Raw genomic sequence first — 20,683 nt, forward strand, 5'->3', positions numbered from 1 at the left:
GTGCCAGGGCCTCACCACCCTCACAAGGGAGATACCAAAATATCAACCTAATTCCTCCCTGTGCTCTCCCCTAGCAGGAGGTTTGCAGTAACAGCCTATATGAGGGGTTTCTGCACTTCCAGCTTATTGAGTTACGGCCTCAAGACCAGTGTAAACTAAGTGTAGTTCCCTAATCATCCTCCCCAGCCTGCTTGTTTCCAGGTATTTCACTTCTGCTGAAGCTCCTGAAGGCAGAGCTGATTAGCTGGAATAAACAGGAAACCAAATCCCAGCAATGTCTACTGGGTGTCTCTGCTTTCAGCTCCAGAGGAGCTCAGCAGCCTGAACCTCGTCCTCTTGGATCCCTGTGCAGGCACTGTAGGAGGAAAAGTGATAAATTAACATGTCAAGGAATTGTCTGGGACAAAAAGAAGCAGAAATATCAGAATTAAGGGGAAATTGTTCGGAGAACAATCAGCACGTGGTTTTTCAGGTTTTAAGAGGCAGAGGAATTAAAGGAAAGAAGAAGTCAGGAAAGGAATTATTTATGTCTTGCTCAGGCCAGCAACAAACAGCCCCACAGGGTGTTTCAAGATCCTTTTCTGTACTTCTAGATAATGAAAAAACAATTTGAACACACAGTGTTCCTACTTACCTTCCTTGATGTGTGCAGTAACACGCAGCCAGCACTTTCACTTTCAGCTGGAAAGAGGGGAAAAAAAAAAACCCAATCAGAAAAGTGTTACTGTCACAGGTACCTGAGAGGCAGCAGGAGCTGAGCAGAAGGCTCAGGACGAGGTGAAGCATCACTCTCTTGGCAGAGGATGATCTCTACAGAAAAGCAGAGATTCAATTTCTACAACATCTCCCATTTTGGAAGCGTGAACAGAGCCCAGAACTGGCATTATCTGATCAGCTGGGGATTGTGTCTTGCAGCTTTTTTTGGCTGTGTTTTTGCCCTTTTTTTTTTCCTTTTTTTAAATTCAGATTCCCTATGTATTTTTACTCTTTTCTCCTACCTCCCCAAAAAACTAACTCCTAATCTTTTTAAGTAATCATTTAATCCAGTGCATTGCTGTTTGATAGATTGAGGCTAAGATTGCATGAGTCACCCTCGTTTGGAAACCCTTCTTGTCCTCGTTAAGGAGTCAACAATGACACCCAGGCACTTCCAAGGGAGGGGGCTGAGGGATCACACTCGCTCCAAGACGAGCACATTAACGTCCTGTCAACTCATCACGCTGCCTCCATAAATCTAAGGGTAAAGAAACAGCCCTTGGGAAAGAAAACTGCTCTTCACAGACTATAAATGTCACTTAATACGCAGCTCAGATCCAGGGATGGGGGAAACCCGGGAAATTCCCGGTTCCAACTTCCAAGCGCCAACACTAACACTTTCTTAGAGTATCTATGGAGCATTTTTTTGGGGTATAAGCCACAGGACCAAATAAAACCCAGCTGTATTTGCCACGAGCCCATTCCCAACTCTTTGCCTCCAAAGCAGCTTCCCTGTAGCATCACTTGTACCACAGGCACTGTCTGTGCAAACAATCATGGAATTGTTTGTGTTGGAAGGGACCTTAAAGACCATCTCGTTGACCTTCCACTGGACCAGGTTGCTCCAATCCCCATCCAACCTGGCCTTGAACTCTTCCAGCCTGGCATCCTTCTTAAATTCTCATCTTCACACTCTCCAAAAAATCCCTGAGACTGAGCTGCTACCAAAATTGTTCATGAAACACATGAACAGTTTTAATTGAAATGAGCAGTAGAGGCAGCATGGAAAAATCCCACTGAAGACCAAAACTTTTCCAGAGGCCAAGTTGTGGAAAAGTACAGAGATATAACACAATTACAGCTCTTCAGATGACACTTTTGCTTCCTTTCCAGACTTGGACTTCCAAATCCTGTAAGAACTGCTGCAATCCCATGTCACAGACTGACCACATGCCTTCAAGCCCAGCCTGGCTACTCCACAAAAATTAAGCTGAGGATGCAACTCCCATGAAAACACCAGAACTCCAAAAAAAAAAAAAAAAAAAAAAAAGGCAATTATTTTTTGCACACAAAAAGCTGCTTTAGCCAAAATCCTCCTTGATCAAACAGAAATTCAAGCCTGATGGGGTTAAAAGGTCCAACTCAAAACCAGGAACAGAGCTGACCACAGCAGAAAATAAAAAGGATTGCCTTCATCTCGCCCTAAACAAACTAGGATGGTTCAGGGGCTTTGGTTACATCACCCAACTTCTCCCAAAGTTCACTTGGATGCTGTACACGTGATTAAAAGCATCCCTTAACTAGATAAGTCTGCTGGTGCAACAGTCCCAGTTATTACTGCCTTTTGACACGTCTTTTTGGAAAACACAAGCTGTTTCATCTCAAAAAGTGCAATTCATTATTAAAAAGCAAGCACCCAAATAAACCAGAAACATCAAGCCTTTTCCCCAGGCTCTTACATTTGTAGTTCTCCAACGCTCAGTTACTCAACTGGCAGCCTAATTATGCAGGCACAAGTATGCAGGGAGATTTGGGGGCCATAAATATTCATCGAGGAGAAAACATGTTTTGGTTTATCTGCCTTTGCAAAGAAATAGTTCTGGAGAGACAAGAAACCACCCACAACCCCGAACAGCGGCAAGCACATGGTAAAGGGAGGTCTGCAGCCTGTCCTCGTGGATGCATGGAAATGCTGCAGAAATTCATGTTGTCCTTTTATCAGGCAGCTCCTGGTTCCTCTTATCAGCTTCAAGGTGTATTTACAAGGATTGTAAATCCATCTTTGCTGACAGCTCTCTCAGGTGCTCAGCTGGAATGAGCACCAAGCGCTGCCTTATCGACACGAGCCAAAACATCTAATTACATCTGTTGGACCAGGAACTTTCCAACTTCTCAAAAAAAAGCTGCTCTGGGTAGGGAAGTGACACTTTGGAAGGCCCAGAGCCTCATCCATCATTCATCCAAGCGACACTTCGGCTCAGATTTAATCCAGGATGAGAGATGGATGGATATGACCATCCCAGTTCTGGGCTGGTATCTTAAATGGCCACTGGAGTGCTGAAATAGCACTCAGGGATAGCAGCAAATCCACTGGAACGTGAAAAATGGGGGGGGGAGGAATGCACAGAGACTTCTCAAGTGCTCTTCTGCCTTGCTTATATTAAATATCCATTTATTTACTGCAGGGCAATGTGGAATCAACACCCCTGTGAGGTTGCCCAAGTCATATCCATCGAGAGACAGCCTGGCCACAGCTCAACACCAACCACCACCAGCTTTCCACCCATTTTCTCCTCCTCTGGCACTATCACTAAGGGGGCTGAAAAGATTCCACACCCTTGACCCTTGCACCTCCCCAGAGAAGCCCTTCATGGAGACAAAATGGATACAGAAAACTAGGGATTCACCCTAGAATTTACCCATCAACCACAGCAGTTATGTCTCACTGACAGGAGTGATAAGTAGGTTTCACACCTGGATGTCAGGATTAAACACATTTAAATAGAAACAGGAGCTCAGGGCCACGTAAAATCTTCTATTTTTGTGGCCCTCCTTGCTCGACAAAAACAGGCTGCAAAAGCCTATTTTAGGCAAGCAAGCGAGCGAGCCACGGGCATTGTCCTCTGTCCTCACACACAGTTAAAGCAGAGCTGCCAGGGGTGGCCGACCTTATCTGTTGGGCTCCGCTCCAGGTCCTGCCCAGGGGAAAACCAAAAAGTCATCTCCGACATCCCCTGGCAGCCACATCAAGGCGACGCATATCCCGAATTTCTGGGAGGCGTGCACACAGGCACACAGCACTATCCCCAACTCCTGGGATGCAGGCAAGCAGCACTATCCCCAACTCCTAGGATGCAGGCACACAGCACTATCCTCAATTCCTAGGATGCAGGCACTGTCCCCAATTCCTGGGATGCAGGAACGCAGCACTGTCCCCAACTCCTGGGATGCAGGCACACAGCACTCTCCTCAATTCCTAGGATGCAGGCACGCAGCACTATCCTCAATTCCTGGGATGCAGGCACACAGCACTGGCCCAAACTTCTAGGATGCAGGCACGCAGCACTATCCCCAATTCCTAGGATGCAGGCACACAGTACTCTCCCCAATTCCTAGGATGCAGGCACACAGCACTCTCCCCAATTCCTAGGATGCAGGCACACAGCACTATCCCCAGCTCCTGGGATGCAGGCACACAGCACTATCCCCAATTCCTAGGATGCAGGCACACAGCACTATCCCCAATTCCTGGGATGCAGGCACACAGCACTATCCCCAACTCCTGGGATGCAGGCACGCAGCACAATCCCCAATTCCTAGGATGCAGGCACACAGCACTACCCCCAACTCCCAGGATGCAGGCACGCAGCCTCACTGAGCACCCAAGTGACTCCCTGGGAGGCCACTTCACTTTGGACAACCCCAAAGAATTGCCAACAACCAGACTTTTGGCACATCCAGGGTGCTGTGGAGCCCCCCTGGGTTTTTATTTCCCTCCGTTTTCAGAACAGGACCCATCCAACTTCAACATGGATGAGGAGATTTAATACTCAGAAGTTTATTTGCTGTTCTCCAGGGCAGTTTCATCCCAGCTGCCCTAATGACATCCCTGAGAAACAAAATCCCCTCTCCTTGCTTCCCCCTCCGCCCCCTGCTTAGCTAATGACACGTGGCCTGCAAAGACAGCCCTGAAAACAACCCCTGAAAAGTCAGATACCAAAGGTTAAGGCTTTTCACCTCCTGCCTTAGAGATTTCCTTTCACTTGGGATCCCCTTTCCCTCACACAGGTCCCCAGTGCTGCCCTTAACACCTGAGAAGACCCAAAAGCCTTTGGAGCGAAGCCACCACTGGAAGCCTGCAGCATCTTAGGACAATATTTTCCTTTGAGATAAAAGGAGTGGAAATTGGAGAGCAGGAACTTTTTTGGCTGTGCACATTTCTTTAGATCTACATAGACTCCCCAGTGCATTTGCATGTTTTATATATATATATGGTACAGTAAAATAAATCAGAGCAGAATACTATATGAGCATTCCGTGATTTTCTCTGAAAAATATCAAGGATCTGGTGTAGGTAAAAGTATTTAAAGTTTGGAGGGGGGGCTTATCATTAAAGAAAAGCTATTTTATCCTTGTTTTTTTATCAGGGGTCTGTGCAAATCTAAGCCTCGACCGCTTGTGTTGAACCACACTGCGAGCAGCAAAAGCTGTTCTGCTTTTAGAATCTGCCTTCAAAATATATAAATAAAACCACATCAGCACATGGCATGACAGGAGCTTGTTAGGAGCAGAGGAGATACCTCAAACTCATCGCTGGCGGTGAAGGATTGCACAAGCAGGATCTCAAAGGGATTCTTTGCTTTGCTGTCCTGTCATAGCTGTGCCAAGTCTGGGCTAATCCCCACCAGATTTCAGTAATTTTGGTTAAATACTGTTAGATAAATAATTGTGCCTTAATTACCTCACATTCCCACGACAGGGTGATGGGCTGAGCTGCAGCAGAAAGCCTGAAGTCAGTGGGTTCATCCCTCAAACTGACATGCATGTTAAAGGCAGGTGGGAATAAACAACCAGCTGCAGGATTGTGGAGCAGCAACAACACCTGGGCAGGTGAAGGACCAGCCCCTCACACTTCCCTGTGGAGGAACTGGAAAGAGAGGGCACTCCAGGGAATGACTAAGGCTCTTGTACAGAGCCAGGGGAAGAAGAGGGACAGGCACTGATCTCTCCTTTGCGGGGCCAAGTGACAGGACCCGAGGGAATGGCCTGAAGTTGTGTCAGGGGAGGTTTAGGTGGATCTCAGGGAAAGGGGTGTATACATGTATACATGCTTCCCTCAGAGGCTGGTTGGGCACTGCCCAGGTGGTTGGGCAGCCCCAAGGCTGCCAGAGCTCCAGGAGGGTTTGGATGATCCTCTGGGGTACAGGGTGTAACTCTTGGGGATGGGCCTGTGCAGAGCTAAGGGTTGGACTGAATGATCCTTGTGGGTCCCTTCCAACTCTGCATATTCTGGGATTCTGGGAAGGTAAGACTGCCAAGCACGGTGCCACCTGTGGCACCTACACGCTACAAAAGCAAAATGTTTTATGAAAAAAACCCGCAGCGGGTTTTGTCACTAAATTTATGGGGGGAAAGGTGCCTTTTCCATGCCAGTTAGAAGGACAGGGCACTCCAAATCCCACGGAGAGCTGCTCTGAACAGCAAGGTGAAGTGCACCCAAGGGAAAGCGCTGCCTCCGTGCAGCACCACCCCAACCCCCCCAAACACACACCTCCCTCGGCTTCCTAAGCAGCGCTTTGAAAACACCCTCCTCAGGAAACTCGGAGGGAGGCCGTCCCTCCCCCGCCACACAATCGGTATATCCACTTTCCATTAGAGTATAGGAAGCCTTCGGGAGCCCAACATCCCAGTCTGACATCAAACTGCTAAAACAGGAGTTATCAGATGGAACGCGTGGGTCAGCATTGTGCCTCGGGACATAAAAAGGACCTTGGTATTAATGTGAGGAAATGTGACTATTGTGTGCAGAGTGATACCCATTCAGGTCCAGACCACTTGTCTCGGGACGCTACTCTCCCTGGAATATCCTTGGCGCCAGCATCCAGCTTTTCTCCTCGTCCCCTTAAAAGAAAAAAAAAGTCATCTGGGCAGGGGCTGGGCCGGGGCTTGGCTGCCGTGTTTTTTTTCGGGAGCAGCAGCAGCGCCGGGCGTGCACGTGTGTGCCTTTGGAGCAGATTACAGGAAACTGGTGATTCTCTGTATCTAGGGATGATCAATTGTGCACAGGGTGGAACAGGCTTTAATTTCTCCTGAAGCATAAATTGTGTTCCGTTCCTTCCCCCCCCCTCCACACACACACACACCCCGACAAAGCCACATCCTGCTTCCCAATTGGCTTTTCCCTGCCTTATTCTCCCCCAAAACTGCTTCAGGCACCTCTAAACCCACCAGTCTGAGCATCAGCCCTAAGTGGGAAAAGTTGAGCAGCTGCAGCTCCACAAATCCTTGATAAATTGTGCTTGAGTTGAGGGGGGAAAAAAATCCTGCGCAAACCCCTCTGCTGCAATTTGGGGAAGGAGAAGATGAATTGTTTTAGAGCCCCAATCTGCAAAAACAAAGTCCCAATGATGAAAATACATGCCTGGCTGATTTAAGGGAGCTGCCAAGAAGGTAAGGACGCTGTGACTGATGGCAAGGATGTGTCCCCCACACACTTCCCAGGCTCACTTGCATCACCTGCCCACAGATTTAAGGCTCAGCCTAAATCAAACTGCTGTATTTATTTGCAGAGATTCAATTCCAGGTGTGCTGCAGATAAAGCAGCAAGTGGTTGAATCCCCTAGTTTCTGTTATCTCAACAAGGAACATAGGTGTGTAGACCTGTAGCCAGGCTCCCAAGGGATTTATGGAAAAATCCATATATAAAACACACCAAAACCCCCCCAAAATGCCCTCTGGATGTGAGTTTGACTAAGACTGAAGTGTTACTGCACTTCTATCTAGGTGAGAGAATAGGAAATGCATGGGCCTGCAAGCCACCAGACAGCAAATCCGGGAGCTGTGCAATAAGCAGAGATTGTAGCCCATGGATCTGGAGAGGGAAGAAGTTCTTCCCCACCGCACACCACTCTCACTGATGCTCTTCATCCTCTCTAGATTAAATTACCAGAGAACAAAGCATCAAGTTTTCCACCTGTAGCACAGGAAAGGTAACAGCCCTGCTCCTGTTGTGTTCAGCCTGGAAAACAGAAGGCTCCAGGGAGACCTTGGGGCCCCTTCCAGTGCCTAAGGGGCTCCAAGAGAGCTGGAGAGGGACTTTGGACAAGGGATGGAGTGACAGGACAAGTAGGGATGCCTTCAAATCAAAAGAGGATTGATACAGATTAGATCTGAGGAAGTTCTTTTACAATGAGGGTGGTGAGATCCTGGCACAGGTTGCCCACAGAAGCTGTGGTTGCCTCATCCCTGGAAGTGTCTAAGGCCAGGTTGGACGGGGCTTGGAGCAACCTGGGCTACTGGAAGACATTCCTGCTCACTGCAGAGGGGTTGGACTACATGACCTTTAAAAGGTCCCTTCTCATCCAAACCATTCTGTGATTTTACTTGCACACATTTACTGTGACTTCAGAACAAGTCACAGCCTAAAAACCACCCTGATCTTCCTCCAAAAAATGCAGATCCCAGGTCCAAAAGCCTCCAACTTCAGATAAAGCCCTACATTCACGTTACACCTGCTAACATTTGCTGAAAACAAATCTTACCACCAAAGCCTAAGTTGTAAGGATGAAAAGTAGAACAGAATAATAATAATAAAAAAGCCTTTTTTCAGGTACCACAAGGAAGCACTAAAACACCCAGGAGAAGGGACCCAAAAGTCACTACTGGGCAGCATTTTAGTGCTTTGACATCTGCACTGGTTTGGGCTCAATATTCCATGCCAGGGCAGCCAGTATTAATTAAAAGTGAGACAGGCCATACCTTAAACCCCACATTTCTTCAAGCCATCCTTTTCCATACACATCCGTGTGCACAGCCCAGCATTTCATGCCAATGGTTAATTATTGGAGTTTTACAAGGCCGTGCCATGTTTTGTTGGCTCAAACCTTAATCCCACACAGGGATCTTTTTAAAACAGAATTATAGTGAAGTGCATCCAATTATGCTCATGGAGAGCTGCACATACATGGAGACCAACAGGATGATGCAGAGCTGTCACTGCATCTGTAATTCCACTTAGTTGCCTGCCAGCACCTGGAACCTGGGGTCCAGCTCATCCCCAGATGGGAATTTTGGATGTTTTAGCCCCATACAAAGGTGGGCAGCAACCTCACAGCAGCTCACCCAAAAAAGTCTCCAGCAGGAGAGAATCTGGACACCATGTTCAGCCAAGAGACCAATCTGTGACGACCAGAACATGTTCTGAGGCTCACAGACATCACAGCAGGGCTGTTTATCTTGTTCCAAGTCACCTCAGAGGTTTTCCCTGCTAGAAATTAGGCAAGTGTATTTTCTCATCATTTGGGTTGGAAGGGACCTTCAAGATCATCCAGTTCCAAGCCCCTGCCACTGGCAGGAACACCTTCCACTAGCCCAGGTTGCTCCAAGCCCCGTCCAACCTGGCCTTGGACACTTCCAGGCATCCAGGGGCATCCACAGCTTCTCTGGGAAACCTGTGCCAGGGCCTCCTCACCCTCACAGGGAAGAATTTCTTCCTAATATCCCACATTTTATGCAGCAAGTGCACCTGACACCACAGAGCAACCGGACCCAGGCAGTCCTGGAGAACCCTTTTAGTGCAAGATGGTCCTTGGTCAGTCCCTCTTGACCCCAGCAGTGCTGCCAAGAGAGCACAGTTAATCCCTCTGGCAAAAGGAATCATTTCAGCCCAACAAAGGTCTCACCCAGCCTGGGGAAAGCAAGAAAATAAGATTAGGATGCAGAGATGTCATTTCCACACTTGGTTTGCCTCTGTGTTCACAGAGCATCAGAGGATCTTATATGATCCTGGTGCACTGGGCTCCCCTGGGGTTGGAAATGAGGTGTTTGGGTCATTTGACATTGCCTAAACCCCTGCTTTTTTCCCCCCACATCAGCTTCTCTTGCTGGAGACAATTCCTGCAAGTGCTCAACTCCACAGTTTTGTACTAGGAAATCAAAGCTTGAGCATCAAAAAAAACCCCAAAACACCCCACAAAAAACCTCCAAACAAACAAATAAAAACAAACATCAGCCCCCAAACCCCTAAAAACAAACAAAAAAACCACACCAAAAACCCAAACTCCAAAACCAAACAAACACCAAAAAACAAACAACAAAAAATACAAAAACCCAAAACAAACAGAATCCCCCCAAAAACCCAAACAAATTCCCAAAAAAAAACTTCCAAAGAGTGGTAGCAACGAAAGGGAATTTCTGAAGAGTTCCCTTGCAGAGGGGACCAGGGAACAGCTCAGTCCCAGACATACCTTCACCACAGCATAATTAAACCTCATTTTGGGATTAGGGTATTTTTTTTTCAGCAGTTCAGGCTCTTTTTCTTAGGAGAGGTTAAGGGGCTCATCTCAGCCACCTTCAAGCACCCAGTGAGTCAGCCCTCCAGGAGGATCAGCCATGCCCTCTGCAGCCACAGACTTACTGGGTATGGATAAAACCCACCCTGGAAGATGCTTCTGAGAAAGAGCTGATAGCCCAGATGACCCCAACAGCTGGAGTCTGAGCAATCCTATGCCTAATAGAGAAAAACTTGGATTTTGGCTCCCTGGACCACTTTGATTTTGCCATGGGGAAAAAAAATTAAAAATCTCCCTTCACACCTGCCCTTAAAGTCTGGACTTTTTTTCAGCCTAAAGCCCATTTTTCAAACCTCCATCCTTGAATTTGAAATGTGACCCAGCACATCAGAAGTCCAGTTTTCCTTAAAAATCCTGAACATCTCAGCTAAAAAAAAAAAAAAAAAATAAAAAAAGGATACAACTAATACCACCATCACAAACATCATTGCTTCAGGGAAATAAGGAAGCCTTTTTTGTTCTGTTTTGAATTGAAGGGAAAACACTTATAAAAAGCCCAGGAGGACACACAAGGAAAGGGAACTTCAGATGCAGAAGAATCCACAGCACTTGCATTCCTCATCCCCAAACAATGCACCCCACGGCATTAAGCCCAGACTTGTCATAGCAAAGCACAGTTCCCTTAAATCTTTCAATTAAGATGGCATTTGTAAAATTGCAGGCTTGGAAATTGCTAGATATTATTCCTAAATTAAAGTCATTGCTCAGAGTCAAAAAGCAGAACTTTGATTATCTTGAACAGGGGTCCAGGCCATAAATGTTCTGCATCACCATTCCCAATAATTGCTCCCTGCAGATCGACTGGGATTTGCATGTAATCTAAAAATAACTTAGAACAAACTTAAAGGACTCTCCGATACTGTGACACCAAGGATAATCCAGAGCCTGTGCATTTAATCCCCAAAATAGTCAGTGCCCATACAGGCAGGCTCCAGGATGCCTCCAGCTGCTGGGACAAAGTGCAGGCTGCTGGCATATCCAAGAGCTGCTTTTCCTCAGCATATCCCATGAAAGCCAGCTTTGCCAGCCCTCATCCCGCCCCATTTAGCACATGCAGTACAGAGGATATTAAAACAATGTCCCAGAGGCAAAAATTCAAGGCCTGGTTGGACGGAACCCGGAGCAACCTGGTCTAGTGAAAAGTGCCCAAGCACAGATCCCACCAAAGCACATTTGGGTGGAATTTGGCCCTTGGGCCCTCACCTGGAGCAGGCAGTTTGTATTCACAAACAGAGCACACACACAACCCTGCTTCTCAATACTGTGGGCTATGAGGGCCTGACCCCCATCAGAGGTGTCCAACAGGTTGATTTTCTCCTCATTTTTACTCTCTGCCTCCACACACAGCAGGTACAAGGATTGCCTGCCCTCAGCCACGATGATTAACCCCAAAGGGGCACGCAGGGCCAAGCCCAAAGAGGCACGTGTCTCCAACCCCAAAGGTCCCTCTGCGCTCTTTTATTTTACAATGAGGGTGGTAAAACATCGGAGCAGTTGCCCAGAAAAGCTGTGGCTGCCTCATCCCTGGAAATCTTCAAAGGCCTGGATGGACAGGGCTTGGAGCAATCTTGTCTAGTGGAAACCCTGCCCTCAGCAGGAGGTGGAACGAGATGGCCTTTAAGTTCCCTCCCCACCCAAAGCACCACGATTCCATGAAATTCCACCGACAACCACATCCCACGGCCCCAGTTGTGTTTTTTGGAAGGTGGTTGTCACTCACCGGTGGCCCGGGGAGCTCCCTCGAGATTGACGTTGACGAAGAAGCGGATGCTGTCGGCGGAGACGATGGTGGAGTTCACGGTGTCGTAGAGCTCCTCGCTGGCCATCTCCTCCTTCGCCTCGGGGCCATCGTCGGTGTGGCACTTGAGGTACCCTGAGGGAGAGACAAAGAAGTGGCGAGGGGGTTTCAGGGTGTTCTGGGACCGCAGGGTGTCCTGGGACTCCAGGGTGTCCTCGGACTGCAGGGTGTCCTGCTGGTCCGGGGCGGGGGGAGAGCCATCGGCCATGGCTGTGGGGCCTCCGCAGCACCGTGGCCTCTGAGGGGCTTCTCCACCGCCCGCGGCCGGTGAGGGCTGGGAGGGTAAGGACAGGACTCCCGCGTGTTTTGGGTGAGATCACCGGCCCCACACACCGCCCAGCAGCAAACCCAGCCACAGCACTGAGCTCCTCTCAGGTAAAAAAAAAAAAAAACAAACAAAAATACAGGGTGAAAACCAACTGGAAACCATAAAAACATCGAGCCCGCGGCAAGAGCTGTGTCACGGCCCACCCCAAACCCAGCGCCTTCACCGGCCACCTTGCGAAGGCAGCGCCCTTCATTGACAATCCAGCAATTTGAAACTACGGGGCAAAAATTAAGAAGTTAAAAATGAAAAGATATCAGGAGACACCTGATATCGAGAGAGACCCACAGGTCCCCACAGGGCAGAGGGAGCAGGTCGCTGGAGGTGGCAGTACCCAGAAAGCGAGACAAGTTTCTTAATTACAGCAGACAACTCCTTAGCCTTTAGCAAGGCTTTAATTAGAGTTTAACCTGGCCCCATCCAACAGAAAGCTGGTCCCTGCAACATCTCATTACCAAGCAGCTGGAGAGCTCTTGTAGCACACTCATGTATCATGTTTAATTAGTAGAATTAGGGACATTATAGAATGTCGATTTTTACATTACCAGGATTATTCAGCAGCTTCTCCTCGTCTTCTGACAACTCTTTTATGCCTAATTTGAAGCAGGAGGGATATATTTCATTAGCTGGCTTTAGGCACTACACTGGAATGAAAAGGGGGAGCTTCAAGGCGGAGGCTTGAATGGAAACTAAAATATTGATGGCTTTTAAAGCCTCGTATAAGCAAATGTAGAGGCGGCAGCTGAAAGCAGCACATGCTGTCTCTGAGGGATCCAGCCAAGAGTTCTCCACCACAAAACCCAAACTAGGGGAGTGAGGAACTCAGTGACACAGGACAGGGTCTGCAGCGCTTCCTGCCACGAGCTGATGGAGCTCAGAGGTGCAAGGGGCTTCAAACCTTTAGGTGACTTCCAAACTGCTTATCCAAGGCATGGGAAACCTGACAAACTCCCTTAGATTAATCCCTCTCTCCTTCCCCTGCCTGCTTGACAGGAATAAATGTGAATTGGTCCTTTCAGAACTGCTCTGAAGGCTTCAAAAAGCATCCAAGGTGCTGCTGTTCCCATCCAGCAAAGGACACTCAGGATTCCATATTCCATCCTCTGCTGCTGGTGAAGCTCAGGCTGTTTGCAACCCTGCATGATGGAAACTTGTCCGAGAAAGGGAGGTGAGGAGAGTACAGGAAACACCTGAACCCAGGTTTGACAGCACTGTGGGCACCACCAGGTATGAAACACTGCCAGGAGATATGGTAGGGTTGAGGGGCAGCCTGTGTCCTGAAGGGATGGGCAACAGCCAGACAGGGTGACTGCTGGCACCAGAAGCATTACACAGTCCTGTGCAAGCATCTCAATCCCAAATTAAGTGCCAAACTTGGAGTCTGGTTCCTCTAAATGCATGAGGGACACCATAATCTCTCCTCAAAGCAGAGGACCCACCGCAGTTGACCTTCCTCCCAGTGCCAGGAGAGCTTGGACAGCTCTGCAAAGACACAACCAGCCTGAGGGAGGCTGAAATCCACGATCCTGGCTTTTCCACTTCACCCAGATCCAGGATTGCAGCCTCAGAGAAGTTCTTCTCCATCCTTCCCAGACGGTGGGTCAGATGGGAGGTACCTGAGGGCAAGATGGTCTGAGCACCCATCTCAGAGAACAGAGGTGAGCTTCTCCTCACTGTCCTAATACAAGCAGAGACACAGATGGGTAAAACAGGGAAAACCCAGCAGGAAAAACTATTTATTCCCCTCATGAGCCCACTGAAACTAGTCTGATAAGAGTGGGGTAGCAGTGGCTCCTGAAAATGGAGAGGGCTGGAGACAGGAGAAGCAGCCCGGGAGCTGGAAGAAGGGCAAGGGTGGAGTAGGATCAGAGGGTTGGGCAGAGGTCAGCGAGGACTCTGGCAAGGGAAGCATCCTCTGTTCCTCCCTCTTTAGGGGAGGAAAGAGCAGAACAAAAGGCAGCCGAGCCTCGTGTCCCTTGGGCAAGGGACGGACAAAACACTCGGTTTGCAAATAACCCGAAACCTGGGCTGGACAGGAACTGCACCCCTGGGCAGGTGTCTGCTTTGTCACTAAACCACCTCGGGGCTTCAAACCATTCCTGTTTGGGATCCTTCAGCCCATTAGTCTGCCAGGAGTTTTAACCCACGAGCAGCTCACGCCTGTCAAAGGCAGGGTCACCTGGAGGTGAGACAGGCTCTGTGCGTGGCAGATGCACCTTCCCCCTGAGCAGAGCTCAGTTGCTGCCTCCAGCCCTGGCAGCTGCTTCCCACCCCATTCCACAATGCTCCCTAAGTGCCACCCCCGCTGACTGAAGGGTAGAGGATGCCACAAGGGAAAGCTCTTCCTTCAGAAGTCTGATGGGTGTTCTGCAGAAGTTCAGAGCAGGATCTGATGGGGGTGTTGCAGAGTTTGGGTAAATATCAGTCACATTTCCATATGGAACCACAGTCCCGGTAACATTTGACAGCCTGTTCTGTGAGAAGTTGCTTCAGTGAGGCAGAGGGCAGAGTTAAATACCTTTTCATCGCCATCAGACAGACTGGAGAGGAGTTTAAGACCTCCAGATTGGTGCCTCCCCATCTCCATCACTGCAGATTGCCACCTTCAGATGATGGCAGCATTTGCTGAAGTGGCACGAGCTACACAACAGGGCAACTCAGAGTTCTGAGCACAGCAAGTGACACTTCAGCCCAAAATATGGTCTAAAAGCACTGGAGCAAAGAGGTTTGGCTGAGTAAGAGGCCAGAGCTGAGAACTAAGTTAAGGCTGGCTGAGATCAGTGCAGCCCTCCTGCACCACAAAGAACATGTGGTCAGGACAATCCTGACCCTGTAGGACCCATCTCATGGCAAAGGGGAATGGAAAAGCATGGAAAGAGCCTGAGACCAAAGGGTGCAAGCACCATCCTTCAGTGCTGCAGGAACAAGCCCCACTCCTCACCCTCTGCAGCCAGAGGCAGCAGATACCTTTACTCTAAGTCTTCCTTTACCTCAGCTCAGCCTGTGCAACATGAAAATAAGCCATTCCCCCATTTTATGGAGGTGCTGGGAAGAAAAGAAAAGGAATAAATACGGTTCCTCTAGCCATTCCCCTCCAAAGCATCACCCCTTCCCCTGCAGCTCATGCCTGGCCCTGCTCTAATATCCCAATATCCATCCAAGGCCAGGTTGGATGGGGCTGTGAGCATCCTGGTCCAGTGGAAGGTGTCCCTGCCCAGGCAGGGTTGAAAATAAATGATCTTTAAGGTCCCTTCCAACCCAAATCATTTTGTGATTCTAAGATTCCATCCACAGCTTCCTCTCTTTCCTCTCATTGCCTCCTCAAATCCACTTCCTTTCCAGGCTCCTGCTGCCATCAGCCCTCTCCCAGCTCTGACAAGGTGCCTGCCCTGCAGCTCTTTCACTTTTGAGCTGGGTTTTAAGAGCCCAGCAGTGACTTGAGCTGCAGCAGAGGTGGCATTGCCTCTCCCACAGCAGCTCTAGTGGCACCTGGCAGCTGCAACCTGGGGTAATAACAGCAGCAGAGTGGGAGTCTGCAGGAAGCAGAGCTTCAGCCACATCAGATATGTTCCCTAGAAAAGCTTAATTGCTCCGTGGGAGCAGCACTCACAGCCCAGGGGCTGCAGATTTCTCCAAAAAAGCAAAGAAAAACAAAAAAAAAAATCTTAATCAGGCTCAATTTCCTGGGAGAAAAGCAGCAATATTACTAAAAACATCACCTCACACCCCGGGTGAAGAGACTTATTCCAGCCACAGCCCCTGCACATCCTCTCATTGTGTCTCAGAGGTGACAAAGCCCATTGTGGTGTTTTAACCAACACCCCCAGGCAGGAGCCACTGACTCAAAGCAGTTTTTCTGGAAACACCTGATTTTCACCCTGGGCTTCCAAGGCAGTGACCCCTCCAAGCCTGGAAAAATTGTTCTCACTTATAGCACCTGTTGGCACAGCAGTGCCTATTCCCTCAGCCAAAAACCCAAGCCCCAGCTTCTGGAATCATGGAATAGCATCTCCTCTTCTTCACACAAGTGGTAGTTGCCCCCTCCTCCCAAGAAAGTCTCTTCAAAAAGCCAGGAAGTTAAAAGCTGCATTAAAAGAGGTTTTTTGAGCTGTGACTGGCACTCCAACACTCTCAGCTAGTTGTGTAAAAAGCCATTTCGGATTTCTGAAGTGAGTTTTTAGGCAGAGAAGGCAGCAAATTGTTTTGGAAGAACTATTTTTGCATCCATTTTCTCAGAAGAATTACAGACCTAGTACAGAAGGACAATAAAATTAATAATAATAACATAAAACTTTTAAAGGTAAAGGAGCATCAACAGGGACATGGGCATTACCCTAAAATCCAGTCTGGCACTTTGAGCATCCCCAGTGCTCAGCTGTAACATGTTAAACTCAAGAGAGATTTAAGCCCTGTATCAACCTAAAAACTAGTCATGATAGTGGCATTAAGCTCAAAAAAAGTCAGTTCATCTAATTTTTCCATTCAAGGATTTTTCAACTTGCTCTGGCCAAGAGCACACACTAATTCTCAAGCAGGGCATGAAGTTTTAATCAAGCTGAGGTGAAGTGATCAGCCTTAGCTTTAAGCCATCAGAGGGGGGGTTTGCTTTGTTCCCTGAGTGTTGCAGGTTCTCAGATTTGCTGCATCACTCGGAAAATACCCAAATCCCCAACTTTGGGTGCAAAAGGAAACAATTAATAACGAAGCCTCCACCTCCATTCTGACCTTTACACTCTGCACAGAAACACGGATTCCTGTTGCCTCCATAGGTTAGGTAACCTTAGAGTTAGTTAACATTGGCAGGGATAAAGCAATTGAAGGATTCAGGAGAGACTTGGAAGAACTTTAAGGGTTATCAGAACACTATTCTAGAAAAAAAGGGTTTAAACAGTACTCTACTCACACACAAACCAAAGTAAGTTTTTGGTCACACATCATATGCTGATTCAAGCACAATCATCATTTGCCCAAATAAGTCTCTATTATTTTTCAGATAAAATGAGAGCAATTGCATTGATAAACAGCATTTTTCAGGTAAATATTTGCCTAAATTTTACACATTCCTGCTGAGGTTCAACGTTAGGGGGTTACTTATCGCTTTGCATCACAAGAGTCGTGAAAAAAATCCCTTCCTTCCTGACAAATTGCTCCACTTCACAGGCAAGAAGGGCTGCAGGGCTGCAGCCACCCAGCAACACCCTCCCCAGGGCTGCTTCTCCAGTCACATCCCGCAAAGCTGTTCTCCCTCTAAATTAAAAATTAATGCCACGCTGATTAAATAAAGCAGTTCTGCATACAGCTGGATGCTCCCTAGAATTTTAAGCTCTCCCTTTGGTTCACAGCTCAGAGAGTCCCTTGGCAGAGCTCACTGGTTTTGTCCTAAGGAGATTTGCCTGTCGTGTGGCAGCCACGTGGACCCCGGTGGTGCCAGCCTAGGAGACCACTGGGGGGGCTGGGGGTGTCCACAGACCTTGTTGTTGCTGACAACTAACTGGGAAGGGCCCAGAGTTTATCCTGCTTTGTTTAGAAGAACTCCTTTATCAAGTTTCCCAGAGAAGCTGTGGCTGCCCCTGGATCCCTGGAAGTGTCCAAGGTTGGGTTGGATGGGGCTTGGAGCAACCTGGGCCAGTGGAAGGTGTCCCTGCCCATGGCAGGGGGTGGAATGAGATGAGCTTTGAGGGCCCTTCCAACTCAAGCCACACCAAATAATTTGGGGTGGCACAAGTAGATCACCTAGACAGGATTTAGAGGAGTGTCCTCCAATCCCAGCCCCTCCACGGGTCCCTGAAGGGGCAGAAGAGCCAGGGAAGTGTTGGGTGGTGGTTCCTGTCCCTTCATCAGTCACTGGGAGCCCATCAGAGATGGGTGTGCAGCCTTTTGGAGCAATGACCACCTACTGTGATGATGTCAATCCATTACCTAAACCCTCAGAGGGCTTCAAAAGGACAGATTAAATGCCACCCTCCTCATGTAAAGAAAAATAAGAATCCAAAGCAGAAGTAGAAAGCGTAGAGCAGGTGAGTCACCAGGACCAGACCTGTATCCTCCAACATCCCTCCACTCCTGGTTGACCATAACCTCCCAACCCTACTTTGAATCAGTCTTTTGTCATGAAGAGCCAGAGGAGAACATCAAGTTTCCACTGCCACTTCAGTGATAATTCGTAACAGAACTGAAAAGAACTGATCTGCTACAAAAAAAAAAAAAAAAAAAAAAATAAACAACACCCAGGCACTGTTGAATTAATTCCAGTATTGTATTTTGCAGCCAGATTTCTAGGAAATGTTGTGAATAATCCAAGTAATTCAGTGGAGTGTTTTTATTTTTTTGTTGTTGTTGTTGTTTTTACAAAACACAGCAGCACGTGGAGTTTCAGCTCTGCAGCAGAACCTCAGAAATCAGGAGGGTTCATTCTATTATAGGCCTCCTGACAGTTTTCAGAAATGAAAACCTGCAGGAGACCTGGGAGCCACCCCTCTTGTGCTCTCAGGTTGCAGCATCTCCTGCTGGAAAACTGGACATCTCGTGGGGGAAAACCCATTGCAAAAGGATTCATTTCACAAAGACGTTGAGATTAATCTCCTAGTTAAGCAAACAATTCCAAGACAGATAAAGTCAAATATAAAAAAAAAGAAGAAAAAAAAAAAAAAGGAAAAAACCCCCACAGCACACATACCAGGCTGAACTGCAAACTGAAAAACAAAAACAAGCAGCTAAAATATATCCAAACATCCCAAGTCAGACTGGGGCCTTGGGGCCCTTCAACACAACTGCAATTTACTGTGCCAGCAAAACCAATTAATAAGTCAAAGGAGACCAAGCACTGAGGGATTTGCTCTGGAAGACAAAAAAAAAAAAAAAAAAGAAAAAAAATGATGCTGCAGGATTTGTTGAGCCAGCTCTAAAACAATGCTCCAGTTCAGAGATCCCCAGCATGATACTGGGACTCCTTCCTGTGGGTTTTGCAAGAGGAACTAGAAAACCTCTGGGTTTGCATCTTATCAGGAAAAGTTCTTGGCTCAATTAAAAACCTCATCATATACTGGCTGAATTTAATCACTTGCAGGTAATACCTGTGACTTTGGGGCTAATCCACCTGCAGCAGGCACTGGATATTCCTCCACCTCCACAGAAGGTGCAGGATTTTTGGCAGCCAAGAGAAAACATGGAGCTTGATCCTGAGTTATTGTGAGCCCTGACTGCTGAGCTGCATTTCATCAGGACTCCAGTTATCCTCAGGTTTGGATTGGGCTTCCACAGTCACCTCATTGCTCCCTTAAATTTGCCAGGAAGAGAACTCATTTGTCAGAACGACCTTCAGGGAAAATTTAGGTGAGTTAAAAACCACACATGGAGAGGGGAGGAGGACACCCATTATCACCAGGGCCTGCCAGCTTTGCTCCTGCAAGAGGTTTGCTCCACAGACCAAAAAAAAAGAGTAAAAGATGGATTTTCCTCAGCAAGGTGACAGAGGACAGTTATAAAAACTGACAATGCACATGGGTTGAAAACAGACCGTGGCCAACAGCTCCCATCCCTCTCTCCATCAGAAACCTCCAGCTGGGCAGGAATAAATTTATTTCCTTATTTTTCCTCTTGATATTGCCTCTATAGAGCGAGCTACTAACCTGACTTTCCATCCCCACCACCCAGTTACATTGCAAGAATTTACCTTCTTCAAGGCACTAAAAGCCACAGAAGCGGCTCTCAGGCAAGTTTTTCCACTACCACAGAAAAATCAGAGTATGCTGCAAACTGGAACTTGTAGCTGAAGGCACAGGCTCCTTTGAAAACTTCTTAACTGGTTAAAAATTTGGGAAGTTCATCAAACAAGATGGTACATGGCTGAGACCACAACAACCCTCTGAACTTCCCAAACACTCATATATTAGTTCACTAGAAAATCCTTCTGGGTTTTTCCTCAGCTCCTGAGTAATTAACAGAGCTACAAATTATTAAAAACTTGAAGTTTTTACGAACAGCAAATATCCAGGAGGTTCTTATGAAGCTCTGCTACGGTGCTGCAGCCAAGATCCTCCTCACTGCAACACTTAAACTAAAACTGAAGCCTCAGCTTTTAAGTTTTAACATTGCTGCAGCTGCTTTGAGAACACAAGAATAAAGACAAAAACAAACAAAAAAAAAAAGTTACCTCTGGCAAAAGACAGACCCGGGCTCTGAACAGAGCCTCAGATATTCTCAGAAACAAAAACATCCTAATTACTAAGGATACAGAAAGCCATATGTATATGCAAGATCTCAGAAGGAGATAAGGGAAGAGCTCCACTCTGCACAGAGCAAGAGTATCAAAAGATGTTTCTCTACTGAGAAAGGGGAAAAAAGTACCACAAAAAAAAGAAAAGAATCAAACAAGATGTTAATTTTTCTTTGCCCTTCCCATCACAGAGCTCAGGGGACTGCTTTTTCTGTTTTAAAGGTGGGGCAAGAGCATCTCTTGGTGCCCACAGCGAACTGGAAGATCCCAACAAGTGGTGCCAAGAAGCAGTTTAAGGA

At 47.6% G+C, this 20,683-nt stretch overlaps 1 protein-coding gene across 5 annotated transcripts in view; it reads right to left on the reverse strand.

Annotated features, from left to right (window-relative positions):
• The window catches only part of SLC4A11 (solute carrier family 4 member 11), a 100,581-nt gene that overhangs the window by 59,319 nt on the left and 20,579 nt on the right, over window positions 1-20,683 (reverse strand). For all 5 annotated transcript variants that reach the window (XM_051798169.1, XM_051798167.1, XM_051798168.1 and 2 more), the window contains exons 3-4: window positions 11,767-11,919; window positions 635-681 (exon numbers count right to left, since the gene is read on the reverse strand). In XM_051798169.1, the coding sequence (XP_051654129.1) occupies window positions 635-681; window positions 11,767-11,919 (200 nt within the window). The remainder of the gene's footprint in view (window positions 1-634; window positions 682-11,766; window positions 11,920-20,683) is intronic.

The sequence above is a fragment of the Manacus candei genome, unplaced genomic scaffold (assembly GCF_025592945.1).
Source record: "Manacus candei isolate 608988 ecotype Guabito, Panama unplaced genomic scaffold, ASM2559294v1 h1tg000048l, whole genome shotgun sequence".
NCBI lineage: Eukaryota > Metazoa > Chordata > Aves > Passeriformes > Pipridae > Manacus > Manacus candei.